This window comes from Staurois parvus, unplaced genomic scaffold, assembly GCF_062004578.1.
Source record: "Staurois parvus isolate SC_StPar_1 unplaced genomic scaffold, SC_StPar_1.0 ptg000169l, whole genome shotgun sequence".
Classification (NCBI taxonomy): Eukaryota; Metazoa; Chordata; class Amphibia; order Anura; family Ranidae; genus Staurois; species Staurois parvus.
The window spans coordinates 1,021,541-1,033,751 of record NW_028317965.1 but is presented as its reverse complement, the minus strand read 5'-3'; the positions used below and the strand labels follow the sequence as shown (position 1 = coordinate 1,033,751).

At 43.6% G+C, this 12,211-nt stretch overlaps 1 protein-coding gene across 2 annotated transcripts in view; it reads left to right on the top strand.

Moving 5' to 3' along the window:
- Nucleotides 1–12,211, top strand: part of FBXO11 (F-box protein 11) — a 140,842-nt gene that overhangs the window by 110,659 nt on the left and 17,972 nt on the right. For both annotated transcript variants that reach the window (XM_089676435.1, XM_089676434.1), the window contains exons 17-19: nt 2,095–2,171; nt 2,254–2,397; nt 11,195–11,305. In XM_089676435.1, coding sequence (XP_089532561.1) covers nt 2,095–2,171; nt 2,254–2,397; nt 11,195–11,305 — 332 coding nt within the window. The remainder of the gene's footprint in view (nt 1–2,094; nt 2,172–2,253; nt 2,398–11,194; nt 11,306–12,211) is intronic.

Genomic DNA, 12,211 nt, shown 5'->3' with positions numbered 1-12,211 from the left:
GATCCGTGTTGTTTATACACAGGTCTCTCCTCCGACGGTGATATTCGGCGATTGCCAGGTGCTGGCAGGGAATCACTGGTGGGGACCCGGTGTTTGACAGCCGAGGCAGCAGCGGGTAAGGCGCGCGCACCCCCTACTCGGGACTGCAGAATCATGTGTATATATACGTGATTTTGCGCACCTGTGCTGCCCTATAGCAGTATTTCTGCTGTAGGTGGCGTGGAAGCGGCTAATTAAGCTAAATATTAGGATGCCAGGTTGTACCATTATTTATTTAGAGTGACCTCTCTGGATAAGACCTAACATACTATTATTTTTTTAAATATATGCCCAGATAATGTAACCATATTCTCAGGACAGATAATTTCAAATACAATAATTTTCTTTAGAATACTTAAAGATGACGTAAACCATTGACACCAATTAAGAAATATCAATGACTCAAGTCCCGAGATAATGTTTAACACAAGAAATCCAAACTGTAAACTCGTAAAACTTCCAGACTTGCCCCTTTTGGCTCCATATCTGGAGGGAGACCAGTTCAACAAAACACATTAAGAGTGGAGGTTTCTTATCCAAACGTATGCAAGTATCATGAAGCTGACATTAAAAATGTAAGTCTCAGAACTGGAATACAGTGTCATGTTCAGTGTGGCGGCTTGATCTGCTCTTACAGATAAGCACTGGCAGAGACTAATTTGGCTGACTGCCCGGAATTTATTTTTAAATGAAAATAATTTCTTTAGCGAACGAGATTTATGAGCAAAATAAATATGCCGATCATGTGCATGACTATTTTCACAAAATTATAAACCACTCAAATTTGCAAATGTCCCCTTCATTCTCTGACCCTTTTCTCTGCTCAGTGCAGAAGTATGGACGTAATCCAGTCTTTCCCAAAGATCTTCATAAATATGAGATATTCTTCTAATGCAACTCTAACACAATCCTTCCTTTCATCTTTTTCCAGCCTTATAGGCAATATTGGAGATTCCTGTTCTTCATTATTGTTAGAAGATGTATGAAATATTTTCCCAGAAACCGAACAACTTCTGAACCCCCTTCCATCAACTAAATGATTGAGTGGATCTTTTTTTACATGAGAGAATTGCCACCTAAAAAAAAATTGTAGTTGGATCATGGTTATAGCCTCAGCCATGATCCCAGTATAACCACCTCAATATGAGGTTGTCGATATACATACGGTGTTATTGAGGTGGTAAAAATCACCTGGCTTATAGTGAGGCCCCTGTAACAAGCGAGGTATGGGAAGATGGCATCCATTTAACACATGCCATATAAAAATTCCTCCCCTTTGTTTGAAGTGCCCAATTTGTGTCACTGTACAGCATCACAGTTTGCATGGTGATGCGATCCCTGTATGCCTTGATAAAATGCATTTTACCGCTGTTCATTGCACTGCACGTCCAGGGTGCATTGCAGTGTGAACAAGACACATAGAAAACAATTGTTTTCTGTATGTTCTAGTTGTGACCTACCTTAATCCAGTGCGGTAAAATACAGAACACCGCACTGCATGAACAGGGCCTCAAAAATGCATATTAAACGCTTGCATATGTTTAAGTGTGACTGTACATTGGTCCGTAAAATTTTAATGAAAATGCTAAGAGGACAGACCAGCAGCCTTGCTTTAGGAAGGTGGTGTCTTCAGCATCACTTTAGTTATACGTGTTCTTAGTACATCATTGCAGGCGTATTGAGTTCTAACGTAGGCATGCTGCACATCCAAAGGGATGAATAATTGCTTTCTTTGATAAAGCTCTGTAGGCAGAAACCTTGTATTAGGAAAAAGAAGGCAGTTTTCAGCTGGCAGAACTGCCGATTGCATTATAGCTTTCACCACACTGCAGGAGCAGAGAGAAAAGGTAAAGGGGTGTATCTGCAAATGTCCTTAAGTTGTTTGCCTGGAACTGGTGGAGCTGAGATCTGTTATAAATTTGCAGTATTTGCAGAACAAGAAGTTAACTTACAGACCACACTGAAATAGATGATTACATTTTATTTAAATGTCCTTCCTTACATTATTTTCTTTGTATCACATTTATTTAACTCTTCACCGTTTTCTTCATCTAGGACTGGAAGCAATCCTAAAATTAGACGAAACAAAATCTGGGGAGGTCAGAATGGTGGAATCCTTGTTTATAATTCTGGTAAGTAATTTCGGTATAAATTGCTTCTGTAACTGAATATTTACATACATGTACTAACAATGTTGGTATCCTCTGTTGACAGGGCTTGGCTTCATTGAAGACAATGAGATTTTTGACAATGCAATGGCTGGTGTTTGGATAAAAACAGACAGCAACCCGACGTTAAGGCGAAATAAAATCCATGATGGGAGGGATGGAGGGATCTGTATATTTAATGGAGGCAGGGGTAAGTTGTTCCTACTTTCCTTGAAATGCATGGTGTTAATAGCATCTCCCACTCAAGCTGTCGAAGGCAGTGCTCAATGTTCTGATGGTAGGGTTCATATAGCATGCTCCTACTGGTGTATAGTGTAGGCATTCACTTACATTTTAATCTAAGGGACAATTTCAGAACATAACTAAAAAGGAGAGGGTGTCACTGTCTAAGTGTAGGTTTATTAATATAATAAAAGCATATATGCACTCACTGCAAGGATCTGGAAAGCCAGCATGTATATTTCTCCAAGTGAACACTGTCCCTCAGGTGCAGCTGAATGGAAACAAGGAACAGGAAAGGAAAATAACCAGAATAGTGGAGTTCACTACAGAACTCTGCTATACCAACTTTGTTCCTTTCAGGGTTCCCTGGCTCCATCCAGCGAAGACTAAGAGATAATCACTTGGATTGATTATTATCCATGGCGTCCTTCCCAAACCCTGCAGTACGTGCATACATGGTTTCAGGGCCGCTGACAAGGGGGTACCTCCGGCCCTCCTGTAGGGTGCCCGGGCCCTTCACTGTGACGAGGGGGCCTAACCAGCCAGCAACTTCAAATTTTTAATCATAATACAGTAGCTACAGCCAGAATTTGACCTGCGGCAAGGCCACTTGCATTGATGCTCACTACTCTCAGCTGTCAATTATAAGTTTCAGCAATCCTCTCCCAGCGGCGCACTCAACCCTCCCTGCTCTCCCTGCATATACAACGGAGGAGGGGACGGGGTATGCACAAAGCTCCAGCCTTGAACCCTGCACTCAGTGCGTAGCACACTCTGGAACCCTGCACTCGGTATGTAGCGCACTCTGGAACCCTGCACTCGATGCGTAGTGCACTCTGTGCGCAGCGCACTCTGGAACCCTGCACTCGATGCGTAGTGCACTCTGTGCGCAGCGCACTCTGGAACCCTGCGCGCAGCGCACTCTGGAACCCTGCGCGCAGCGCACTCGGGAACCCTGCGCGCAGCGCACTCGGGAACCCTGCGCGCAGCGCACTCGGGAACCCTGCGCGCAGCGCACTCGGGAACCCTGCGCGCAGCGCACTCGGGAACCCTGCGCGCAGCGCACTCGGGAACCCTGCGCGCAGCGCACTCGGGAACCCTGCGCGCAGCGCACTCGGGAACCCTGCGCGCAGCGCACTCGGGAACCCTGCGCGCAGCGCACTCGGGAACCCTGCGCGCAGCGCACTCGGGAACCCTGCGCGCAGCGCACGCCTGGAGCCTGCACCCTGCGCGCAGCGCACGCCTGGAGCCTGCACCCTGCGCGCAGCGCACGCCTGGAGCCTGCACTCTGCGCGCAGCGCACGCCTGGAGCCTGCACTCTGCGCGCAGCGCACGCCTGGAGCCTGCACTCTGCGCGCAGCGCACGCCTGGAGCCTGCACTCTGTGCGCAGCGCACGCCTGGAGCCTGCACTCTGTGCGCAGCGCACGCCTGGAGCCTGCACTCTGTGCGCAGCGCACGCCTGGAGCCTGCACTCTGTGCGCAGCACACTGGAGGAGGGGTGGAGGTGGTATTGTGGATGATATTGATGGCCAGTGATGCAATGGGGGCATGATAGTTCCTGCACCTATTCTCGAGGATGGGGTCAAAGGGGCCCCGTCAGGTAGGCTGTACAGGGCCCCATGATTTCTAACAGCGGCCCTGCATGCTTTTATTATATTTATTTCAGATACTTATATTGATTCATTAGTAAAGCTACACTTAGATGGTGGCACCCTCTCCATTTTGTTTGCACAAAGTTTTTCAAGATCCTGGTTTAAGAGAAGCTGCAACTATAATAAAATGACTAAACTGTGTAATACAGTACCTGCTTTCCTTCTAGATTGTACACCATTTTAAGGTCTTCTATTTATCTGAATTTATACTCTATTTTTGCATTATTATCATACAGGATTTATATAGCGCCAACGGTTTGCTCAGCGCTTTACAATATAACGGGAGACAATACAGCAACAATACAGTTCAATACAAGAGGGATTTGAGGGTCCTGCTCCTTGGAGCTTACAATCTAGGAGGGAGGGGCTAGTGGTACAAACGATAGTAACTGTGGGGGATGGACTGGTTGAAAGAGTAGAAGATTCCAGTATTAGCTGAGGGCAGGATAGGCTTCCTTGAAGAGAGAGGTTTTCAGAGATCGCCTAAAAGTGAGCAGAGTAGGCGATAGTCTAAATTAGGCTAGAGAGTTCCAGAGGATGGGGGAAGCTCTGGAGAAGTCCTGGAGATGCGCATGGGAGGAGGAGACAAGGGAGCTAGAGAGTAGGAGATCTTGCGAGGAGCGGAGAATATGGTTTGAGTGATATTTAGAGACAAGATCGGTGATGTAATTTGGGGCAGAGTTATAAATTTCTTTATACGTTATTGTTAGTGTTTTGAATTTTATCCGTTGGGCAATGGGAAGCCAGTGGAGGGATTGGCAGAGAGGGGTGGCAGATACAGAACGGTTACTAAGGTGGATGAGTCTGGCAGCAGCGTTCATGATAGACTGAAGAGGGGATAGCCTGCGATTAGATAGGCCAATGAGGAGGGAGTTACAATAGTCAAGGCGAGCTATAACAAGGGAGTGAATAAGTTGCTTAGTGGTTTCCGAGGTTAGGAATGGTCGTATCTTGGAGATGTTGCGGAGGGGAAGTCTACAAGATTGGGACAGTGATTGGATTTGGGGCTGAAAGGACAGATGGGAGTCTAGGATTACACCTAGTACCCTGGCATGAGGGGAGGGACTGATGGTTGTGTTATTGATCTTGATGGAGAAGTCAGGGGAGGGGGCACGGGCTGGGGGGAATACTAAGAGCTCAGTTTTGGAAAGATTGAGTTTGAGGAAATGGAGTGACATCCATTCCGATATGTCACTTAGGTTAGTAATGCGAGAGGAGACTGATGAGGTGAAGAGGAGACTGAAGGGGTGAGGTGAGGGGTAGAAAGATAGATTTGTGTGTCATCAGCATAGAGATGGTACTTAAAGCCCTGGGAGTTTATCAAGTGACCAAGGGAGGAGGTGTAGATGGAGAAGAGAAGGGGTCCAAGGACAGAACCTTGAGGGACCCCTACAGAAAGAGGGAGTGAAGAGGAGGTGGCAGCGTTATAGGTAACACTGAAGGAGTGCTGCGATAGGTAGGAGGAGAATCAGGAGAGAGCAGAGTCTCTAAGGCCAAGAGAGTGGAGTTTTTTGAGGAGGAGGGGATGGTCACCCATATCAAAAGCCACAGAGAGGTCAAATAGTAAGAGTACGGAGTAGTGGCCATTGGTTTTAGCAGTTAGTAGATCATTAGTGAGTTTTAGTAGGGCAGTTTCAGTGGAGTGTAGAGAGCGAAAGCCAGACTGTAAAGGGTCAAGAAGGTTGTTGTCGGTGAGGTAGGAGCTCAGGCGATTGTAGACTAAGCATTCTAGGAGTTTAGAGGTAAATGGCAGCAGGGAGATGGGTCTTAAGAAGTTCATGTTGGTGGGGTCAAGGGAGGGCTTTTTAAGTATGGGAGTGATGTGCGTATGATTTAGAGGGGAGGGGAAGGCACCAGTAGAGAGGGAAAGATTGAAGATGTGAGGGAGCATAGGATGGAAGAAGAGGGTGACCGTAGTAGTTGTGAGGGGACAGGATCCAGGGGGCAGGTAGTGAGATGGGCTTCTGAGAAAACCTTAGCGACCTCTTCTTCGGTAGTAGCAAGGTCAAAAGGGGAAAGTGTTGAGGGAGGTTTAGTATAAGGTATGCTAAGTGGGATAGATGTCTGTTGCAGTGGTGATGCCCCTACAAATTGCATCAATCTTGTTTTTGAAATGATTTGTAATCTCGTGAGCAGTGAGTGTCTTTTGTTTTATATTGCAGGATTGGAACATTGCTAGGACACAATCATTGGACACTCACTCTTTAACACTACAAAAGCGAAAACTAATTTTTTTTGTGTCCTAGCAATGAGGAAGGAAATGATCGCTGATTGGGATTTTTTCAGCCAGGATTCTGGGGAACATAATTTGGCCTACAAGTATAACAGGATAATTAATGAACGTATTACAAAGCTGCCCAGTATTACATGGGCTATTTTCTGGTAAAAGGAGGCCTATAAAAATCTGTGCTTGTAGAGTGCTTAGAACTTGTGCCTACTATGTCTCTACACTATTGCCTTTATAAATTAGTTGGCATTGTCTGTTTTATTTGCTGAATTAGTCCCTTGTCAGTGAATACACGGAGAAATCTTTGTTTGCAATGTTGATCTGCTGAACAGCAAAGTAAAAAGTAATTGTTACACACATTTTTAGTTAGGGTTTTCATTTGCAGTGTCTTACAAATAAGGGGTGCGGTACCAGTAAATCCTTCCGACAAGGATCTTGAGACTTTTTAGTTTTTCCATCCCCCACCTTATCCCCATTAATTCATTGTTACACATGTCTTCTGAATGGCACTTGTCTTTTTGGATAATCTATGGACACCCTCATGAAGGATGTCACCAGGAGTAAGAGTAATTATTTTCCCCAGCAAAAGAAGCCTAAGCCACAAACTTGAAAGACTTCTAACGCATCTGAAGCCAAGAACGGTTCCTTTCATTAGTTCCAGCCTTCCAAGCCAAGAACCCATTTGCAATCCCTCTGATGCAAAGTCTTCAGACAAGTCCTCTTCAGCATGATGGGATGCCCAACTTTCCAAAGGGTGGAGGGGTAGCTCATGGCCTTTGCGAACAACTGGTCAGAAAGCATCTCAGATTCCTGGATCAGAGAAGTCATATTCAGGACTTTACATTAGCAGTCTGATCTCTGCCCTCTTCTAGGTTTATGCTATCCAACCCACCTGTGTTCCTGCACAGGCTAGCATATTTCCATGTGGCTATTGTAGATCTGGTGCTAAGGAGTTACTGATTTTGTTCCAATAATCACTGTTCCAAAACCAAAAGGGTGTATTTGCTTCATCTTGTATGTGAAGGCTTTAAATGTTTTCATTCGAGTACCAACATTTTTTTTATTTGGCATCCACCAGATCTGTCATAGTCTTCCTCCATCAGGGAGACTTTCTAGCCTCTGTGGACATCAAGAAGGCGTAATTTTGTGTCCTCATTTTTCCAGCACATCAAAACTAAGTTTTTCTGTGAGCACACACTACCAGTTTTAGTACTCCTATTTGTCCTGTCTTGTGCACTGCAAGTGTTCATCAAAATGTATTCTCATAGGATATCTGGACAATCTCCTACTGAGGGAACAGAGCAATTACTGACCAACAGTGTGGACAGTTCAGTCCTTAAAAAGGTTCAGTTGGATTCTTAGCCTTCAGAAGTCATCGCTGGAGCCGGCACATGGAGTCTCTGAATCTCATCCTAGACATAACTCAAGCTAGAGTTTTTTCTTCGATAAGAAATCTCTAAAAACTCTAATTCTACACTTCCAGATTTTGAACTCTACATTTATGCTGTTCTTTGTGATGCTCTGGTCATGATAGTAACATTTGCTCAGATCTACTCTTGTCTCCTACAACTCTGCATTCTGACGTCATGAGAAAAATCGGTTCAGTTTCTAGACAAACGGATGCATCAGACACCAAAGACCAGATTATATCTGGTATGGTGGCTCGGGAATCTTGCCTTTTTTGTCTTGGAAAATCTTGACAATGGATGCCAACCTGAAAGGGTGGCAAGGAGTACTAGATGCCACATTAGTACAGGGAAATTTCACCACCTGATTAACATTCTGGAGCTCCAAGCAATTTGTCTGTCCCTGCAACACTGGACACCCCCACAGGAGGGTCATCCAACCGTGATATAGTTGAAAAATGCCGCAGCAATGGTATACATTAATCCTCAATGAAGATTCAAAAGTCTGTGGCATGAGAGGTAGAAAGGACTGTCCTGTTCAGAATGTCACATTTCAGCATGGGCCTACTGTTCACATCCCAGGTGTAGACAGTTGACAGACTACCTAAGCCAGCATAGCCTGGACCTGGAGAATGGTCTCTACACCCGGAAGTGTTTAGGATCTGTGTCACAGGTGGAAACCGGCGATTACGGTCCTAGTTTTCAGGTTCATCAACAGACTGGACAGGTTTGTCCTCGGGTGCACAGAACCTCTAGCGAAAGCAGCTTTGTGGGATCAGTACAGCTTAATCTACGTTTTACAAATCTCTATATTTCCTGGTTATGAGTGTCCGAGTATTTAGTTTATTCATAAACCACCTAAAAAAAAAAAAAAAGTGCCCTCATCTACTTCATAGGACTGAGATGAAGAGCATTTCACTAATACTGGTGGTATTTCGACATGATCATATTTTTGCAGACCCCATGGCCTCATCCAGATCAACCAGATCTCCTCTCTTAAGGTCTGGTCTACCCTGCTTCGGTCGCTGCCTTTAATATTGTAGTTTGTTGAAGCCCAATTTTTGGAGACGAGGTTCTCTCTTATTTGGTAATTCCCACACTGTTATAGCATAGGAACGGAGTTCCTGAGAACTATCGAGGGACAGATAATTTGTTCCAAAGACCGCTAGCCTCCCATTCACTGGTCAAGACATTAGTACAGATTGTCTCATGTGGTCGCTCCTGTACAACCACCTGTGATTCTGTGGGATCTGAACCTGATTCTGAGGCTCCTTAGAAACCACTTTTTCACCTGTTAGGGATATCTCCCTTTCCACTCTCACTCACAGTTTCTTTACTTTTTGCACATCAATACCACTGTTATTGTGTAAGACTTAAAAGGTTCTTTATGGGTGATGGCAGAGTCGTTCCCTTCCTAAGGTGATTTCGACCTTTTCCTTCTACCAGGACATTGTTCTTCCTTCTGTCTGCCTGTCTCCATTAAATAGAGAGGAAATTTCCCTTCCTTGTTCAAATGTACATTTTGTGAGATTTTATTGCCAATGGTCTCCTTTTGAGAGGGGCCCATTCACAGCATTGTGTTACAGTAACGACAGTTACGTTGCAATTCATTCTTAATAGCACCCCAACACACCTGGGTTGATTTTTGATCGGTTGTGGTTCATTGAGCAGCCTATTCAAATCATTGGGCTTCCTTAACACAATACTTAACACATCGTAACTTATTTCCCTGATGTATATAGACCCCTAAACTATATAATGTATACATACTGTGGATATAAAAAGTCTACACGCCCCTGTTAAAATGTCAGGTTTCTGTGATTTAAAAAAATGAGACAACGATAAATCATTTCAGAATTTTTTCAACTTTAACCTCTGTCCTGCCGCCCTTTAGCAGAAATACTGCTACAGGGCGACGGGTGCACAGAATCATTTTATATATATATATATATATATATATATATAGTTGTGTTCAAAATAATAGCAGTCAGACATCACTAACCTGATCAAGCTCTTCTCTCCTGCAGGGCCTTACCTGTTCCTCGCTCCAGCGCTGCAGTCTTCCTGCGGCGGCTTCTGTGACAGCTGGGTGCCCACTGCGTATGTGCGAGAAGCGCTGCGCTTTGTGAATGGCCTGGAGCCTTCTGGGACCTGTCATGTGTCCCAGAAGACGCTTCTCGTGCATGTGCAGTGAGCACCCGGCTGTCACAGAAGCCGCCGCAGGAAGACTGCAGCGCTGGAGCGAGGAACAGGTAAGGCCCTGCAGGAGAGAAGAGCTGAGCGGCCGGCCCGATATTCTGACATGGTGGCGGCAGAAAAACCGGCCTGGCCGCTTTACATTCGCTCCATAAGACACACTGACATTTTCCACCCTTTTTTGGGGGGTAAAAAGGGTGTCTTATGGAACGAAAAATACGGTAATTAAGTGATTCAAAGGAAAGCAAAATCTTCAAACATTTGTTTATATAGTGAATGTTTGAGTTTTCAAAAAAATAGCAGTGTTTGTATTCTTCTTTACACAGTCTAATATTCACTTTTCAGTTCTTTTAGAGGAACGACACAAATTTGATGTATTTTTCTTCATGTTTTGATTTTGAATAGCATGTGTAGTGTTCCCAATGCATTTGTGTGGATGGAAATAAAAGCTATTGGAAGGATTTGGAGCTTTATTCACTTTTTTCAACACACTGCTATTATTTTGAACACAACTGTACATCCCCAGTTACAAGAGGGTGTGCACACTTAAGCAAACGCATTATTTTAGTTTTTTATGTTTACTCCCCGCCCCTCCCCCCTAAAAGATTTAAATTTGTTTTTCAATTGAGTTGTACAGTTTATAGGTCACATTAAAGGTGGAAAACGTTTTGAAATGATTTTATCTTTGTCTCGTTTTTTACATCACAGAAACCTCACATTTTAACAAGGGTGTGTAGACTTTTGATATATAAAATTTTGGTGTGTTTTTTTTTGCTGGGTACTGTGGGAGATCTTTTGATATGTGAAACCTCTTAAGTAGGTGGTCATTCCTTAGGTCCTTTGTATTCTTGTCATAGATCTTCTGCAATACACAGTTACATAATCTCAGCAGAAGTCATGTTTGTGGGTAAACAGAATTGTGAGTTAACGCAAGCAAATTCTGTGTAAAAATCTAAAAGTATAAGACCCTAAAAAGTGAGCAACTTTTTTTTTTTTTTTTTGTGAAATGTGATACGAGTGTTTTTTTGGTGACAAATCTGAATTAAAAATTTCATGTATTGTCTTTTGCTTTCCTGTTAAATTGCCTCCTGTAAAATCTTTCCTTTTAATGAAATTTCTTCTTGCAGTTTAGATTCAATAATCTCTACAGTAAAAACATAACCAGCAGTGTATAGTAATATGTTATGAATGATGTGAGTCTGTTCATTTCCCTGCAGTGCTGTCATTATGTCAGTCGGGTAAAGACATCATCATGTACTTTTCTAACAATTCCTCTCTGATAGGGTTGCTGGAAGAAAATGACATCTTCAGGAACGCTCAAGCTGGAGTGCTCATCAGCACTAACAGTCACCCTGTCTTAAGGAAAAACCGAATATTTGATGGTTTTGCTGCAGGTTGGTGATTTGTGTTATATTTCTGTCAGAATAGTGCTGATGCGATGGATCAAAAAATTCAAAAGAAATGCATGTCTAACAAATGATGACTGATCTGCATGTTCATGAGGGAAATAAGTATTTGATCCCCTTCACAAAACATGACTTAGTACTTGGTGGCAAATCCCTTGTTGGCAATCAGAGGTAGTTTGTTTCCTGTAGTTGGCCACCAGGTTTGCACACATCTCAGGAGGGATTTTGGCCCACTCCTCTTGGCAGATCCTCTCCAAGTCATTTCTTTGTGAGTGAGCAAACAATCAAAATCGGCAGGGGATCTAATACTTTTTTCCTTCACTGTACATAGGAATATTAACCTGCATTACATAAGGGCAGCACATTAATTTTAAATGGACTGCGAATGTACCACAGTGTGGCCCAACCACACCGAATCCTTTGTAATGCAGCACATTGTATTGCTTTATAACACACTTCAACACCTAAGTGTGCTGGGGCGCCAATAAATATGGTTGGCAGTGCAACGGGTGCATAGTGTGGCATCGTGTTTTTGGAGAACACCTACATTACAACACAGACCTGCTCCCACCTCAATCTTATTGTAATCGAAAGTTTAAAATCCAGTTTTGTTTTGTTTTTTTATTTCCTATTTAGAGGTATGCGACCGAAAAAGTGTCTGACATGGCATGTCATTTTTGATGATGTCCATCAGTAGAAACATACGATATGCATACAGACATTATTATTATTACACAGCATTTTTATATAGTGACAACAATTCGCTCAGCGCTGTACATTACAATGGGAGACAATACATGAGACAGAACAATAACAATATAATAAAATACAGGAGGGGTTCGAGGGCCCTGCTCCTTGGAGTTTACAATCTAGGACATGAATGTAAAAATGGCA